Below are 17,753 nucleotides of genomic sequence, written 5' to 3' on the forward strand. Positions count from 1 at the left end.
TTGCCAAAAAGTGTTCAGGAACCTTCTCTGGTCAGCTTTTAGGTACCAATTCTTTACCTAGCTCTCCGTATTCTTCCTCGAGGTACGGAAAAAGCCGTATATCTTTAACCAAAGCGCCTCCCCCAATCATCTTCTCTCGAGGGTATATTCTCGTTATTAAAACAAATATTAAGCTATTTGTAACTCATGGAGTTCTCTTGTACTTCCATGGACGCTTTAGATGTTACTCACCATTACCCTCCGTCGTTTCTAAGTAAACTTTATAGTATACGCCAATTCCAATTCCAAAAAACCAGAAAAAATTTACAGCTCGTGAACCCCCTTGGACTACCCAAAACTACCATGGTACAGCGTCAGCTGAAAATGCCCACATTGCCTTCTTTCATCCACCAATCTCCATCAACCAGTCCTAACCGCATACCCAAACAGAACCTAATACAGCCTGCCGCCTACGTCACCGCCAATCCAAACCAGCCTAACCAACCAAAACTTCCTCTTTTACAAAATGCCTCAAAAATTCTACCATGCTACGCCCACACCATCTTTCATCCAATAAATCTAACTGGAACATCCAAGTACGAACGGCTAATGGCTGCGAAAAGCCACCGCCTCAAACGTCGTCAACCACCAACAAATCGCTCAAACGAAGCAGAAAAAAAAAGTAGATTAACATTGAAGTTATTAAGAAGAACACATAGTAAATACAAGTTCCCAAAAGATTCAAATACAACATTTCAGTGGTTTCACTGGCCTTGACTGTCTTCCTGGCCATCAGGCTGTGCGAAAGAGTACCTCTTCCTTACTTCTCTCTCCCAGCCATCTACTACATCCTCCAGTTCCAGCGGAAACGTGGAAGACCCTATTTTTCTTTACGCCCCATGATTGTCATTTTCCAAACTCGCCACTGAGGCATTTATTCGATTGGTCATTTGCTCGAAATTGTATGTCTCGCTGTGCCATTCATGTTTGGCCAAACACAAGGGGGTACCCTTGGAAAATCGCGCATTGCGCCTTTTCGCTCAAATAAGGATTGGGGCCTTGACACTAGCATGCGGCGCACCTGCCAAATTGGCTGCAAAATGTATGGGCTTTCAGCTGGTAGACTGGTTTGGCTGGAGGTGAGCGATTTTTCTTGTGGTTTCCTTTCTGGGCTCTGTTTGGAGTGTTTGCTCGTGCCAGAGGGCCTGTTTGGTGGATTGGCGTGTCGCTTCTGTGGACAGTGGTGAGTAGATCGTGTTTGGCCTGGCGACGCCTGGGGCAAGTATATAAGCTGGAAGGTGGACATCGTAGATTAATTAATTTCTCTGGATATTTTCTTATGAGTGATAAAAACGAATATTTGTCGAACACTGTGTCTACGGAAACGTCGTTCACGAAGGACGACGAGTCTGCGTTGAGCTTTGCGAACGATAAGACAGATACTGACCGTATTCGGTTTGCTGATGGTGAAAGAGCTGACGGTGTTTCTGTTCCGGGCAGAGCTCGCAGAAGGTTATCGTTTCATAGTCTTAGCAGAGACGATGACTTGTTCACGATCAGAGAGAGGGTGCAGCCAGATGTGGTGCTTCCTACGGTTTTCAAGACCATCTCTCATGATGTGGAGAATACGTCTTTGACTCAGAATGAGCTTGACCCAACCACTAGCAAGTTCGCTGGGATTAATTACCATACAGATGATCCAGAGAAGCTTGTGGTTGATTTCGGTACCGATATGACCTACGGTTTGAGTGGACCTCAACTGAGCATCAGGCGGAAAGAGTTTGGCTTTAATGTTCAGTCAAAACCTCCAAGTCGTTTATTGAAGAAAATATTCATGTACTTCTTTGGAGGGTTTGGTGTGTTGTTGTTGACTGGTGGTATTTTGTGTATCATCAGTTGGAAGCCATTGGGTAATCCAGATCCAGCGGTATCCAATCTTATCCTTGGAATCATTTTGCTTTTCGTGTTTATGTTCCAGGCCATGTTTAACTTTTTTCAGGATTTTTCTAGCTCTCGTGTCATGGACTCGATTCATAATATGATTCCTATTGAGACATTGGTTGTTCGTGAAGGAAGCACTGAGCAGGTGGATTCAAAGCTTCTTGTTCCTGGCGATATCATTAGATTTGGTACGGGCGTGAAGGTTCCAGCAGATGTCAGAATCGTGGAAGCATCCCCTGAGTTGGCTTTCGATAGGTCCATCTTAACCGGTGAGTCTAATGCTACACCTGCTACAGCTCGTTCAGACCCTCCTCATTCAAATTACCTTGAAAGTAATTGTATTGCCATGCAAGGTACATTTGTGGTTAGTGGATCAGGAAAAGGTATTGTTGTGGCAACAGGCGATAATACTATTTTTGGTACCATTGCTAAATTGACATCCAAACCAAAAAAGGGTCTAACGCCAATGCAATGGGAGATCTTACGTTTTGTGTTTATGACTTCCTCCATTATTGTGACTCTTGTCATTATAATCATTATCCTTTGGTGTACTTGGTTGAATAAGGACCACAATGGCTGGCTTACCGTGTCTGGACTTATTGTTGATATCGTGGCCGTGGCTGTTGCTTTCATCCCAGAAGGTTTACCAATCGCCTTGACTACCTGTTTGATTATCACTGCTACCCAAATGAGAAAGAGCAAGATCTTGTGTAAAACGTTATCTACAGTGGAAACCTTGGGGTCTGTGAGCGTCTTGTGCTTTGACAAGACAGGCACTTTGACAAAAACCAACATGACTGTGACTGACATCTTTAAAGGTAACGAAGAAACTGCTGTTGGCGGACTGAAGTTTGAAAGCTCAGAAGACGATGATCCTGATGCATTGACAAACCACTTTCTTACCATTTGCAGCTTGTGCAACGATACCACTACTTCTAAAGATGGCACACTTAATGGTAACGCTACGGATAAAGCTGTTTTTCAATATGTTGATGCAATCACCCCAAGATGGGAACTTGAACAGAAATGGAGTTCAAGGTTCCAGATTGCCTTCAACTCCAAGGATAAGTATATGGCTAATCTTTTGGATGCAAACTCTTCGTATCAGCTTTCTGAAAAGTCGTGGTCGCAGATTGGTATTGATCTTCCTATTGGAGCAGAAGAGAGTTATTCTTTGTTGACCGTCAAGGGAGCTCCTGATATCCTTTTGGGAAACTGTACGAGCATGCTTCAAAGGAGTGGTGAAGATGGCGTCGCAGTCGGAGACATTGATTTTGAAATGCTTACGAACGTTAAAAAGATCCAACAAAAATGGTCTAGAGAAGGCAAGAGAGTGATTATGCTTGCCTCCAAGATGGTCAAGCCTTCGACTATTGATTTCACGGATAGATTTGAAGCTACTGAGAAGTTGAGGGAAGAGATCTCTGACGGTATGACGTTAGTCGGGTTGCTTGGAATTGAAGATCCCCCAAGAAAGAACATTGATGTTGTTCTTGGAAAGTTGAGGGATGCTGGCGTGAAGATTGTGATGATTACTGGTGACTTTGAACTTACAGGTTTATCCATTGCCAAGCAAGTTGGAATTGTCACAGGGAATGTGGATACGTATCAAGATGTGGTTGCAAATACTGCAAAAGGTGATCCAGACGACACTTCACCAATTCCTAGAGCGGTCAGTATCATTGGAAGTGATTTGAATACCTTGACTGATGAAGAGTGGGCCCGTATTATTCGATATGAGGAGTTGGTGTTCACTAGAACCACTCCAGAGCAGAAGCTTATGATCATCAAACAGTTTCAAAAGCATAAGCACATCATTGGTATGACTGGTGACGGTATCAATGATAGTCCTTCATTGAAGCAAGCTGATATTGGCATATCTCTCATTGACGCTTCCGACATTGCCAAGGAAGCTTCTGATATTATCTTGATGAACAATACTGGAGCCGAAGACGAATTATTCAATTCAATTATTGATGCCCTCAAATACGGAAGGTTGGTGTTTGAAAACTTGAGAAAGACAATCGGCTATTTGCTTCCAGCAGGTACATACGCTGAGCTTTGGCCAGTGTTGATGAATGTTATTTTTGGAATGCCCCAGATGCTACTGTCTTTCTTGATGATCATCATCTGTTGTATCACTGATTGTACTGGTGCTATCATTTTGGCCTATGAGTCCAATGAGAGAAACTTGTTACAGAAGAAGCCAAGAAGCATCACCAAAGAGAAGTTGGTCGACTGGAAATTGTTCCTACACTCGTACTTCACCATTGGTACGTACTACTGTTTCACGTCGTTTATCGTGGCTTTCCTCAATCTCACCAGAAGAGGTTACAAGTTCTCAGACTTTTCATTGAGCTATGGCACCTATGAAGACTTACCACATGTTGAAGATTACATCAACATGTCGTCTTCAATCTACTTTGTCAATTTGGTGATCATGCAGCTTTTCAATTTGTTTGCCATGAGAACAAGGTACCTCAGTATCTTCCAGCATTCGCCTATGAAGAATAAGTACCTTTTCGTTGTGATTCCCTTGGCCCTTGGTGTTACGTTCATTGTCAACTACATACCAGCGATCAACTCTTCGTTGGATACTGCCCAAGTACCTGTGGAGTACTATTTCATTGCCATTGGCTTTGGAGCTTTAGTGTTGACCTATGATGAATTAAGAAAATGGTGCAACAGAAAGTATCCACATGGACCCTTGGCGAAGATTGCTTGGTAAGTGCCATTGTACTTACGAATATACACATTCTCGAATGACGAAACCACCAGTGCTTGTAGAAACATAGACCATCATTCTGGGCAAAGCAGCTTTTTATTCCTCCTTTGGGTCTAACATAGCCATTCTTTCCTGGCTTGTTCAATGGAAACACCACGACACGCCTCATTAGCCTAACGACCGATTAAGCCCCTACTTCATGAAAAAAAACCAAAGTAGCTGAATTTACGGTAAAACCTGGCTGGTGCAGTGAATAACGCAGGAGGCTGTCAAATGTACGTAATTAGCAAAAAAAAAAAGTACCTAACAATAGACATACCCTATATATTACTCAAAATAGCATCCCGCCAGAAACGATAATCTTGCCAATCCCAAACTTTAATAAGCGACACTTCTCGTTCATTTTTCTTCATTTTCTTCCCTTTTATTGTACCTTTCGTAGATCCCCAGCCATGGCTCAGTTCCTCCAAGAAAGTGCACAAATAGGCAATGAGTCGCGAGCAAGTCTTTAGGCGCTTATGAAGAATCACACTCCAAACACCAATTCCCCCTAGGAAATCGGAAACCCACTATAAAAAACCGACCTTTTTCCTATAAAAAAGCGTTGAATGACCAGCTTAGCCTTCTTTTAAAAATACACCTTCAATATATAAAAAAAAAAAGCCACCTCGTCCTTTTCTTTATACCCCATTAGGCACTTTTCATTCATGCCTTTTTCCTCACAATCCCCTCCACAAGGGTCTCTATGAAACGCACCTGTACCTCTAAGCACTACCATTTTCTGCCTCCGTTTTTCATCACCACCAACCAACCACTAACCACCTGTAACACTTCAGCCTTAGACATTGACCTGCCCCACTACATACTGTGCTGCTGCTTCAACTGTGCTATTAATAACTCCAAACTTCGTTTTTTCCCCTGTCCAACACAGCAAGCACAAATATCACAATGGTGCTGTCTGAGGAGAAGGCTCCAGCAGATCAACAGCCATCCAATGCTGCCTTGTCTTCTAACCTGGAGCAACACAACAAGCTGGCGTCTTCGGACGACCAGCAGGACACGTTCAGTGGGCTTTCTTTCAAGGTGGGCGTGGCTGAGAATAGGAATGCTACCTATAGGGCCAAAATGGAGGATGTACACACATATGTTGCCAACTTTGCTGAAAAGCTCGACTGGGGGTATTTTGCCATTTTCGACGGGCACGCTGGTAAATCGACAGCCCGCTGGTGTGGCAACAATTTGCATACTTTGATTGAACAGGAAATACTAGCAAAAGAGGCTGGCGCCAACTGCGGCCTGGGTGCTTCGCCTGCAAGTTTATGTGACGTGAAGGATGTGTTCCATAATGTGTTTGTGAAAGCAGATGAGCTTATTGAGGAAGAAGGCAGCGGATCTGCTGGTTCGACCGCTGCGGTGGCCATCTTGCGTTGGGAATCAAACGACCAACTGCTGGCGCTGGGCAAACTGGAATCTCAAAAGCCAAGCAAGAAGTTTGACTTTGTTCCTGGGCCACAACACAAACGAATGTTATACACTGCTAATGTGGGTGACCTGCGAATTGTAATCTACCGAGCCGGTAAGGCTTACAGGTTGACTTATGACCATAAAGCATCAGACCTGAGTGAAATAGACCGTGTGAGAAACAACGGAGGGCTCATCGTTAAGAATAGAGTAAATGGCGTTTTAGCCATTACGAGATCTCTAGGTGATTCATACATCAAGAACCTAGTAACAGGGAAGCCATTTACCACTTCTACAGAGGTTACCCCAGAAGACGAATTCCTAATATTGGCTTGCGATGGTGTGTGGGATGTTATAAGCGACAACCACGCATGCAAGTATGTGAGTGACATTTTCAAGCAACAACAACAAAATAACGAACCCATTGATCCTGCTAAAGCAGCCAAGAAGCTATGTCAGCTAGCCATTGACAATGCCACGACAGATAATGTCACTGCTATGGTGGTGAAGTTCGATCCATCCGTTTTTACTGCAGAATAGAGTTTGCCTGACTACAGATTTACAGAGGGGGGATAAGGGAGTTCAAATTAAGGATTTAGATGCTAGAGTATCTGACATTTCAACGTACGCTGGAAGACCTCGCTGAAAGCGTTTAATGTACGCCTGGTATGATTAAGGAGTGTAGGGATCTTCGTAGTCTGTTCTTTGACTGAACAATCTATCACTGAACAGAATGGTGAATAATGCTGCTGGGCAACCCACAAGGCCCATAAACCTTTCGAATGGGGTATGGAAAAACAAACTGGTAATAACAAACTCAAACATCCAAATGGATATAAGAAGCGATGTCAAGTATGTGACAACCTTTCTTGCTTTCAAAATTAGCCCCAGCTTGGGCTCCTCTTCAACCTGAGCCTCGATATCAGCCAGCTCAGTAGCATTGTTTAGTAGGTTGTTTAGAAGTAAAATCACCAGACTCAGTAAGAAGTAATAATGGCTCGAGATATCAAACCCATCGATCCACTGAAGATCAGGATTAGCAGAACACTGTGACATGGTCGTTTTAGTCGTTCCACCCTCGCAGTACCCTCCTGTAGCCTTGTTCACCATTTCTACCAACAGAAAGCTCAAGAAGCCGCCATGAAACACCATTCCTAGTAATGTAATCACACCGTACTTAAACATCAACAGATAAATCTTATCTTTCTGCTGAGTCTGTCCATCCACATAAAACACCCCCTGGCTTAGATATGCAATAGTGAAAAGTAGGTAGCCATACTGTTGGATGAAAAAGTAGTTGAGAAACGCTAGGACAACGTTCTTGGTAATGTACAGCTTATATTCGCTGCAAATGTACCACAAAGGCCAGGTGACCAAGAAAATCACAGGAAAAATACCTGCAGCAGCATGGGTAAGCTTTAAAGGCGGTTCCCTTGCCAATTGGGGAGGTAGGTCCATGGTGGTGGTAGTTACTTTTGTGGCTCCTACTTATCGCCTTGTCAGTGCAGTCCATTCTGGGCACTGGTAGCCAATGAAGGTGAAGAAACAAGCAGGTCAAGGGAAGTCAGAAAAGGGAGTGTTTTATTGAAATGAAGTCGTTTAAACTATTTGGGCTGCTCTATCGTTTTTGTCTTTTTTGTCTTGATTTTGAATCTTTACTAGTAAGGAGTATAGACCATGTAAGTGGATAGTACCATTTCGCAGCCACTGGAAGAGTAGCCCCAATAGAAAGGCTACACTAGAAGCGTACACCTATTCTATCCTAGGCTATTAGCATCTTGAGAATTAATTAAAGAATCCAAGTATATGTGAAATATAACTAAGTTTTTGGTATACTTGTATTCCATGTGTAGCACTACAGATTATGCTGTGTCAGTGGAGGCATGGTCCACTTCTCAAAGGAGTCACGCACAAAGTGACAATTCGAGAGTTACTAGTGTATTCGAAATTAGACCTATATTAGGAATAGGAAAAAAGAGAAGGATATTTCATTCTCCTTGATTAATTTTCATTGTAGTCTGTTTCTGCCGTTATTTTGCAGCCATCCGTGTAGTACGTTAAACCTACAATTTTCCTTCAAAAAGACCACGAAATAAACTATCTAACCTTTTTTTAACCTAATTCTACTATTCACAACATCAATCATAGCACTATGGGCCAAAACTCGACCTTTCCTGGTGGCTCCAGATTCACCACTACTGGCTTCCTGCAGTACGATAAGCCTCGAGCCTGTCAATTTGGTAATGAAGCAGACCTAATATCACGTGACTAAGCATCAGATTCGGCTAATTGTTTGCCAGGCACCTTTCCAGCTGACAAATTGCTGATTCGAGTGTGGACCTTCAACACATCGACTTCACTTTCCAAGTTTCTACCATTCAACTATGCGGGCCGCTCTACCATTTAGAGCCCCTAACCAGCTACAAGGCAAAACCATATTCGCCAAATTGGCAAAACCCACATCCTGCAATTTCTCCACACATCGAGCTCTTCGCAAGCCTACAGAACAAGGTATTAGGTCGTCGAATCCACAGCTAAAATTCCCATGTCTTGATGCTTTGGAAAGAAAAACAGAACAATTGAATACCAAGTCGTCTTCTGCTTGTGCAGCAGAACTGACGTCGCTTGAAGGTGGGCCAGAGCCTTCTTACTCGTTTGTCTCCACAGGTTTTGAAGTGTTCAAGAGCAAGAAACCGATTTTTTTGGATAACGGCGGGTACTTGCCAGAATACGAAATTGCTTATGAAACGTGGGGTAAACTATCTCCAGAGAAGGATAACTTAATATTAATTCATACTGGTCTTTCTGCTTCCTCGCATGCTAGGTCGCAGCCAAAGAATACTAAGCCTGGATGGTGGGAAAATTTCATTGGGCCTGGAAAGTATATTGATACCGATAAGTACTTTGTGGTGTGTACGAACGTGTTGGGTGGCTGCTATGGATCGACGGGGCCTTCTTCTCGTGATCCTGCTACCAAGGACTTCTATGCTACTAGCTTTCCTATACTATCAGTGAACGATATGGTAAGAGCTCAAAGAGAGTTGGTACAGAATCAGTTTGGCGTAAAGAAACTACATGCATCTGTTGGTGCTTCAATGGGAGGCATGCAATCTTTGGCGTATGCTAGTGAATTTCCTGATGAGGTTGAAAAAATTGTCAGCATATCGGGTTGCGCCAGATCCCACCCATACTCTATTGCATTGCGTCACTGTCAGAGACAAGTCTTGATGAGTGATCCGAACTGGAAGCGTGGCTTCTATTATAATGGTGTTCCTCCCCATATTGGCATGAAGCTTGCTCGTGAGATCGCTACTGTTACTTACCGTTCCGGACCAGAGTGGGAATCTCGTTTCGGTAGAAACAGAGCTGACGATACGAAACCAGCTGCTTTCTGTGCTGACTTCTTAGTGGAAACTTACTTGGATCATCAAGGAGAAAAGTTCTGTTTGGAATATGATGCCAATTCGCTTCTATATGTTCTGAAGGCAATGGATATGTTCGATCTCGGCCACAGAAGCGTCACGAAAGCAGAAAAGAACAGACAAGAAGCGGAGAAAAGGTATTTCAACCAGGATATTGACACTTTGGAAAGCGTTCCGCAAACGCCATACCAGGAGAAAATCAACAAAGCAACAACCACACCAGAGCAGGCTCTCGAGGATTTGAAAAAGGGATTTGAGCACATCGCCCATAAGGAATTCTTGGTTATTGGCGTTGAATCGGATATCTTATTCCCAGTTTGGCAGCAGCGTGAAATTGCCGAGGTGCTCAATTCTTTTGAAGGCGACAGAGACAATGTTCAATACTTTGAACTAGGCAACAACATCAGCAACTACGGCCACGATACGTTTTTGTTAAGTTTGGACCACATTGGTCCACCGGTCAAGGACTTTTTGAACAAATAGGTAGTTCAACGAGAAAATAATATTAAAGGTAGATAAGTGAAATAATCTTGCATTTAGAAAGTATTTACACGATGGTGCCATAATGGGGATCTAATTCGTAGCCGAGTTTTCTGCTGACAGCATAGACGTATTCTCTAGCGGTGGCCACCACAAGCTTAGCCAAACCAACCTTCTTCTTCTGTCTCGTCTCGGGGATAGCGCTATGCTGGGGTAGTAAGTTATCGTTGGCGCTCAAAGACACGAACAAGGCGAAAGGCACAAACCAAACGCACAAGCCGAAAAAGGAGCACACCTCGACAAAAGTCGGGATCCGTGGAGGAACATATGATGGCAGCAACCGCTCTTCAATCAGTGGAATGTAAGGATTGTGGAAGTGGTCGTACCATAGGAAATGGTTGGCAACCACCAACACGCACGACGCGAGGAAGATGGGGGATGTCAATTGGACATAAGGGAACTTCTCGAGGTTCTGCAAGTACACCCAGTAGGTGAAGATGGAGAAAAGGGTGAGCTTGAAAGGGAAACCATCGAACATTAGCAATAAAAATAGCGTGGCCATGACTCCATATATTAACCTTCTGAGGAGCCTCTTAGTTGGTTCTGTGTGTTCTTCAACCAATTCTGAAATGTAGTAGAGCCCTGATGCTATGGAGAGCACCAAGAAGAGGAAACCCACGATTGTTCCTATCACAGATAGGATTTGTAAGAACATGGAGCGGAGGTTGGGGTTACTGTGAGGTGAAAAGATACTCGCGTATCAACTAGTGCTTCATGGTTCCCCTACTTCCATGCACACCAGTCTAAGTTACAGAGGGGAGTATTAATCACCACCCAAATATATATATATATTATTTTTTGTTTTCTTTTTTTCGTAACAAAGCTTAATCGTAAATTTCAATCGGAGGAATTCTGTCGGTGTTGAAGAACCAGTTGTCTCCTTCGAGCTCTCTGGCAAGCCAGTCGGCTGGGAAAAGCACAAGATGGCCATGGATCTCATTAAGAAGTCTTTCTGCAGACTCTCTGTCATAGATCTTCTCTCCAGCATGGGCCTTTCTTCTGGCGCTGAAGGTACCTGCTCTTCTCTTTCTGTTGATTCTTGTGGCTTCCTTTTGTCTCATCTTGGCCTTCTCTTTGACTTCCTGTTGGTTACCAGAAACTTCAGAGGAGTCTTCTTCTTCGTCATCGCCATCTTCTCCATCTGCATCAGCTCCTGTTGCTGTTCCATTCTTACGGTCGTCAGCATCCAAGAACTTTTCATCGGCCTCTTCGTCACCCTCGTCAATCTTGTCATTGACCTTGAACTTCAGCTTACCATTGGCGCTCTTTGCAAGTTCACTGGTACTGCTGTTGTTAGAGGATGGTATATCACCAAAGATACCACTGCCACCTTCATTGTGAAGTTCGTTCATGAAAATTGTGGTTTGGCTGCTTCTGCGGCCGTGGTTTGGCCTCTGCTCGGTTTGTTCTGGGTCAACGTCGGTTGAGTCATCCTCTTCGAAACGGAACTTCTCTTTTCTGTTACGTGCTTCCGTCTCTTGGGCAACCTTGAATGCTTTCTCGAGCTTCATGAAGTGCTTGTAGTCTTTCCATGAAATAACCTCATCATCAGGCTGGCAATGGAAAACAAGCCTAAAGATCTCTGTGTTTCTTCTGGCATTCTCGAACCAAATATCCTCATAGAAGTCTGGATCCAAAGGATCTTCGAAGCCATATGGATCGATGAAGCCAGAGATATTCTCAACACCAGGTACATTAATCTGGCGCATCTGCTCTTTAAGCTGTTGTTCGTCCAAACTAACAACAGGCACATAATCGTTCACCTGCTCATTTTCGTTCCCGTTTTCGATATCTTCAATAGGGGAGGCTTCAGCTTTCTTAGTAGGAAGTTCAACAGCTTCAACAATACCTTCTTCGTTTGAGCTTTCTTTTCCAGGTGACACCGACTTACTGTTCTGCTTCGTAGTGTTATCGCCACCAAAATCGTAGACACTGGCTGGAAGACCAGCTGCAATACGCTTCTGGCGCTCCACGGCCAGTTGTTGAGCTTCCTTAGCTGCAATACGCTGTAAGTACGCGATTCTCTTCAACAAAACCCACCTTTCTCTGTTCCGTTCCGTAAGAAGATCCTCGTTTTCCTCATCCAACTCCTTAGAGTATTCATAGTCATCCAGCTCGAGGAAATCCTTCACATTCTCAAGATCAGGTAAGAATTGTGCTTCTGGCATCTTGTCAAACACATTCTTTGCCAAGTCACGAATAAAGCGAGCACTGTCAAGACGAGCCTTCTGACCAAGGCGTGTTCTATACTTGTCAACACCAACACCGTACACATCCTTCTTATGATCATCACTGTGTTGGACACGAGCATCATATGAATGCTTCTTCTTATCTCTGATACCCTTATTGGCTTCATGTGGGCCAGTTCTGTTGTTAAATGAAAGGGGTAACAACATAGGTTTTGGACCATCTTCGTATTTAATGTCATCAGGAACAGGTGGCACCTTTGTTGAGAGACCGAAACGTTTGCGGTGAGCTTTCCATCTTGCAGTTCCAAAAGGTTGGTTCAAGATTTCACGACTTGCAAGTTCGACAACGGCCGAAATTTCCCTGTTGACTTGTTTCTTGAAATCGTTGGTACAAGCCTCGAGACCTTCTTGCGTTTTAGCAAACTTCTCGTATTTGTCAAACTTTCTCTCCACAACGTCAAGGATATCCACACCAATACCAAGGTGCTCTCTCATCAATCTTAAACGAAGAGTATGAGGGAACTTACCAACCACGTACTTCTCTCCATTCATGGTTGAAGTAATGGTTTCACGGTCACGAACCATAGCAGCAACTTCCGAGTCTCTGTGACCACGCATAGATCTTTCATTAATGTTGGCACTTCCAATGATGGCGTGTCTGTCATCGACAACCATGGTTTTAGCGTGGATGTACAACTGTTCAGTAACAAGGCTTCTATCGCGACCGATGCTTCCCCATTTTCTCAACGAGAAGAACTGAATGTAATTATCAGGATCGATACCATACTTTCTGAGCTTTGCAAACAAACATGATGGTCCACGAGAGATAGACATGTACTGACATTGCATAACGACTCTGACTGAAGAACCATCTGGTTTGTCAACAGAAGACTCAAAGCCTGGCACAAGAGGAATCAAAATGATGGCCTTCCATTGCTTTCCTTCGTTAAAAGCACGAATGATTCTTTCCACCAAAGCATCACCGATACGGTTCTCGATCACAGTTCCTTCAATCAAACAGGAAGTGACGAAAAACTGGTTCTCGATATACACGAAATGCTCAGACAATTCAATCAACTTAAGGTAAGCGTCCTGAATACTTTGTTCGTGCTCCTTAAGACCCAAAGACCAATTACCAGCTGAACGGAGTATTTGCACTTCGCAACTGCCGTTAAGGCCCATTTCTTGGACTTCTTCCTCGGTCAAATCAGGAGGAGGGGTCAAGAGAGGCGTGAGTCTGGAAGGACGCTTTTGTCTGACAAGATAATTCCAACGTTGGACGTAATGACGAGACAAATCTCTTGCTGGTTGACCCAGGGTACACATGTGGATATCGTGCCATGGCATACGAGGAACCACATTACGGTCGTACATGCTCTCGTAAGGCTTGTCTAAGTTTGAGAAATCTTTGACACGAGTATTGGAGTAATCCTTACCTGGGAAGATGTTGAAGGTTTCAAACTCTTCTTGCGTCAAAGTTTCCGAGTCAAGGTGGGCAAAGTCAACAACAGTGTCATCAGTAAGAACATGGTCAGGAGTGTCGTATCTACCATAACAAAGATCGATACCACCCATGAATGCCATAGTCTGGTCAATGATACAAATCTTTTCGTGATGGGCCCAGAAGTAAGTATTCTGAAGAAGCTGATTAGGAGATCTGATCACATGGATGTTTTCTTGGTTGAGGGAAAGGATGGAATGCTTCGTGTAAAGCGAATCGATAGGAATGGTTGTGCCGACGTTTCTGTAGATAATGACGAAAATCTTAACACCCTGCGAAGCTTTTCTTTCAAGCAATCTATCAATTCTAAATTGTTGATTACCGTTGGCAGGTCTTCGCAAGTAAAGCTCTGGTGAGAGCCACCAGTCATGAATGAAGATTGTATCCTTAGCCATTTCTATGGCCGACGAAACGGCCCAGAAGTAGTCTCTGGCATCCACGAACCATTGGGCGTAACTGTTTTTTCTTACTGGAGCAAACGACTGGAAGCGATTAGGCTGACTCCAGACAGATTCCTTGATCATTTTATCAAGCGAATGCAACCAAAGCTTTTGTTCTCTTGTTGACTTGGGAATCAACACTAACTTTCTTTCTGAGTTTTCGAGGACAATTTTGAGATGCTTGAACACATTACGATGGACATGATTGGAAGTAACTGCATCGCTCACCATCCTGACTGAGTTATCTTCGTAGTCAGATTCAGAATCGGAACCCTTTTCTTGCTGGCCGTAGCCAGGACCTTTGTGATGGATCTTAATCTTGCTGTCCAACAAGAACACTTCAAGTGGCGTCGTGGAGTTGATGTCAGACACATATGTGACGTAGGAGTTTCTGACTAAAAGCCATTTCTCAGAACGTCTATCAATCATACCCTTCAAATCATTCGCCTTGAAATGCCCGACTCTCCAACCTTGCGATTTGGTCGTGCCACCGATATGAACAACACCTTGTTTTCCAGCATATCCCGTCTCATAACTTAAAAGCGATGATATAGGGGAGACTTCGAAAAACTGGAAAAGTCTGTTAGACTGTGGACGCAATGCAACAAGAGCAATCAAGTCGTATAAATATTTCTGAACGTCGCCGACATACCTTTGGTTAACCTTCAGGAAGATTTGTAACTGCTCAGGAGTGGCTTCTTCTAATGAGGATGAAGATGCAACACTCATGTGAGACCGTATAGCTGAGAGACGGTTGCGGAACGTGCCACCACTGAAAATAGAACGTTCGTCGGCATTGGGGGTCTGTGGGTCCAGACGATCACGTCCAGCGGATAAATGAGGATCGTCTTGTCTGGTAGCTGCCCTTTTATTCGTTTGTCTCATTAAATAACGGTCGTTTCTCCTGAACACGGGTGGAACAGGGTATCTGGGAAGCTCATCCGATCTAATTGAACCTCTAATAGCCTGTAACTTCAACCTAGAATGCAAATATAACAAGTCTTTCGCGTTTCTCTCGACAGACCATTTGAAACGACGAGGCGCCACGCCGTACTCGAGGTCAATGCGGAACCTTCTATTTCGCTTCAATGGAGTTGTAGATGTATCGTTCACTTTCAACCCCAAAAGCGTAAGAAGAAGTGGTGCTCTAGCAATTCCGTATTCATCTTCACAAAGACACGATGCAAGCAAGTTTATAGCAGGAGTACCAAGACCCAATGAATGCAACAAAAGCATAGCACGTTCTCTGGTCTCTGCTTCACTGTCATCTTCAGGCGCGTCATCTTCGACGTCCAACGCACTGGCTCGACGGTCCCGGTCCTTATTCTTCTTTCTGAAAATCGTGAAAATACCTCTGGGCCGGCTTCCTGGACCTCTGCCGTCTTCCAAAGCTCCCTCCACGGTCTTACCACTACTAGGACCTTCAGTAGTGTTTCTTCCGAAAAAGTTGGGGCGAAATATCGTCGACCTCGAGGCACCTGGCAGCTCTCCCACTGGGGGACGTTCAATGCCATCTTCTGGCAGCTGCACATCCTGGACTTGTTCCTCTGGTGCTAGGTCTTCAGGCGCTGCTGGTTCTTCATCAGCAACCGGCTCGCCTCGGTAAGGGGCATCGTACCTCTCCTGTTCTTCGTCACTAAGGTATCTTTGTTCTTGTGGGTCTTGCCCTCTTCTGAAAAAATTAAACGCATTTCCAATGATTGTAGGGGACTCCAGGGAAGCTCTTCTGTTGCTGGGAGGTTGTTTAGATTTCCTTCCTGAGAAGCTGTTGTTTCTAAGAACATCTTCAGCCTCGAGCGGGCCGCCTTTATCTTGTTCAGGTCGACTTGCAACTGGAGGCATTGTACTTTGGGCACAGAATTGAAGTGTTATCTAATTATTTATTTCTTGCACAGCCAGAACTGGAAGGGTAGATCTCAGCAATATTGTTAGTAGCAACGAGAGTCACGTGTTCCGGTTCGCCTGGTCCAAAAGGGTAACAAAAAATTAACTTTGTGGTGTCGTGGAGATCTGGAAAGCGTCAGATATCCTTACTGGGTGGTTTTTTGTTGTTTTTCAACTTTTTCTTACCTTCTGCGTGCTTTCCAAAATAACAACTAAGTGGCTTGAGCCAGAATTCTCGTACCGCAGATGGACCTGTTACCTGCATCAGGATACATAAATAAATACAGGCTTCACTTGCATCTGATAAGGGCTGAAAACTGGAAGAGAACAGAGGAACTTTTGTTTTTTTTTTTTGTTTGGAGGGACTTAAATGAGCCAGTCCAGGTAAGTTTGCTGGACCGCCGAGTTTTGTTTACTTTTGTGTTCCGACTTGTTCGCTTGCGAGGCGCATATTTTGCAGCCATGTCTCACAGGCGCATTCCATGTGGTTGTATGATACAATTGATGTCTGTAGAGATACTACAATGGACAACAAAGGCGAGGTGGAAGGAGTTCCTCTGTGGAGCAGATTCTTTCTCTTATGCATGCTATTTGAAATAGAGTTTCTGGGGTTAGAGGTGCTGAAGTTCTTGCAGTAGATGATACGAAGGGTCCATGTGGGTGGTGGACCATCTAAGTAGGCAGCCAGCATCAGCTTCTCAGTAGAAAACGACCTAAACAATTATTCCTGGGTTCAGGCAAATTTGTATAGCGCTTTTATTTGGCGATAGCGAATGTCCTCGTAGCGCTTTTGGGGGGTACACCATGTAAGGCTATGCTGAAGGTATCAAGGAACATGGTTGGCAAAACCATCCCATGGTTCATCTTGCTCTGATTTTCAGAATAGATCCTAGTCTTCGTCAGGCAACCAGAGATCTTCTCTCGCTTAAAAGAAATGTCTCCGGAGAAGCCCTTTATCAATCACCCGAGGGTCCACACGGCAATCCAGTAAAACCTCGAATAGACCATTCTGAATATTATCCCTGAGCAAACATCCCGGAACATTCCTTGACGCTATACCATTTCTGGGGACCTCACGTTGACAAAGCCGTCAATCTCGTCTTCAGACCCTGGCGTAATAGCCCTGGTAGGGGGCTGCATCTCCAACTCAATCGCCGTCCGTCTTTTCCGCCTATCCTTTCTTTTCAATTGCTGAAGCAACATGCATCCCACGAAAGCCATTATCAGACCAGCGATATTGGCGTATATATCCTGGACATCAAAGATCCTGCTCGGGTTCACTGTGTTTTGAACAAACTCCAGCACAACTGCAATGAGCAACATCACAAGGTACGCGATAAACCTAAGCGAAAGTCTATCCCAAAGGAACCACAGTTCCACCGTCAATGTGAAGAATGTAAGAAAGTGGACTGCCTTATCATGCTTAATGTGTACCTGCCCAAACCCTAGATATGCAGCCACAACGAGTGTGATACAAAACACTGCTGTTAGTAAACGCTCAACACAATCAACTCACAATGCAACATACAGATTAACACTGGTACCCTGACCATTCCTGGCGTGTGTGGTGGAAAGAAAGGAGTAGTAGGTGGTGCCTTAGGGATGAATATGGGTGCACCTAGATGTGTGCGCAGCCTAGTGTGGGGCCGATTGGACCGGTGATGGGGCAAT

General features: G+C 44.2%; 6 protein-coding genes across 6 annotated transcripts; 3 read left to right on the forward strand and 3 right to left on the reverse strand. All coding sequences in view use genetic code 12, as the record gives it.

Moving 5' to 3' along the window:
* Positions 1 to 1,318: 1,318 nt before the first annotated feature.
* On the forward strand, positions 1,319 to 4,648 carry CXQ85_005326 (cation-translocating P-type ATPase; the record flags this gene model as incomplete). The annotated part of the gene is made up of 1 exon (XM_025488922.1): positions 1,319 to 4,648. The coding sequence occupies one exon, from the start codon at positions 1,319 to 1,321 to the stop codon at positions 4,646 to 4,648; it is 3,330 nt and encodes a 1,109-aa protein (XP_025343238.1).
* A 945-nt stretch (positions 4,649 to 5,593) lies between these two features.
* Positions 5,594 to 6,646, forward strand: PTC1 (type 2C protein phosphatase; the record flags this gene model as incomplete). Its single annotated transcript, XM_025488923.1, has 1 exon — positions 5,594 to 6,646. The coding sequence occupies one exon, from the start codon at positions 5,594 to 5,596 to the stop codon at positions 6,644 to 6,646; it is 1,053 nt and encodes a 350-aa protein (XP_025343239.1).
* Positions 6,647 to 6,778: 132 nt separating this feature from the next.
* CXQ85_005328 (uncharacterized protein) lies at positions 6,779 to 7,564 on the reverse strand (the record flags this gene model as incomplete). Its single annotated transcript, XM_025488924.1, has 1 exon — positions 6,779 to 7,564. One exon carries the CDS (start codon positions 7,562 to 7,564, stop codon positions 6,779 to 6,781), a length of 786 nt encoding a protein of 261 aa, XP_025343240.1.
* Positions 7,565 to 8,490: 926 nt separating this feature from the next.
* On the forward strand, positions 8,491 to 10,011 carry CXQ85_005329 (uncharacterized protein; the record flags this gene model as incomplete). The annotated part of the gene is made up of 1 exon (XM_025488925.1): positions 8,491 to 10,011. The coding sequence occupies one exon, from the start codon at positions 8,491 to 8,493 to the stop codon at positions 10,009 to 10,011; it is 1,521 nt and encodes a 506-aa protein (XP_025343241.1).
* A 64-nt stretch (positions 10,012 to 10,075) lies between these two features.
* On the reverse strand, positions 10,076 to 10,546 carry CXQ85_005330 (uncharacterized protein; the record flags this gene model as incomplete). The annotated part of the gene is made up of 1 exon (XM_025488926.1): positions 10,076 to 10,546. One exon carries the CDS (start codon positions 10,544 to 10,546, stop codon positions 10,076 to 10,078), a length of 471 nt encoding a protein of 156 aa, XP_025343242.1.
* Positions 10,547 to 10,892: 346 nt separating this feature from the next.
* On the reverse strand, positions 10,893 to 17,405 carry PLD1 (phospholipase D; the record flags this gene model as incomplete). Its single annotated transcript, XM_025488927.1, has 2 exons — positions 10,893 to 16,044; positions 17,155 to 17,405. 2 exons carry the CDS (start codon positions 17,403 to 17,405, stop codon positions 10,893 to 10,895), a joined length of 5,403 nt encoding a protein of 1,800 aa, XP_025343243.1.
* Between the last annotated feature and the right edge of the window lie 348 nt (positions 17,406 to 17,753).

The sequence above is a fragment of the Candidozyma haemuli genome (genome assembly GCF_002926055.2).
Source record: "Candidozyma haemuli strain B11899 chromosome Unknown J_2014730914, whole genome shotgun sequence".
In the NCBI taxonomy this organism is placed as follows: Eukaryota; Fungi; Ascomycota; class Pichiomycetes; order Serinales; family Metschnikowiaceae; genus Candidozyma; species Candidozyma haemuli.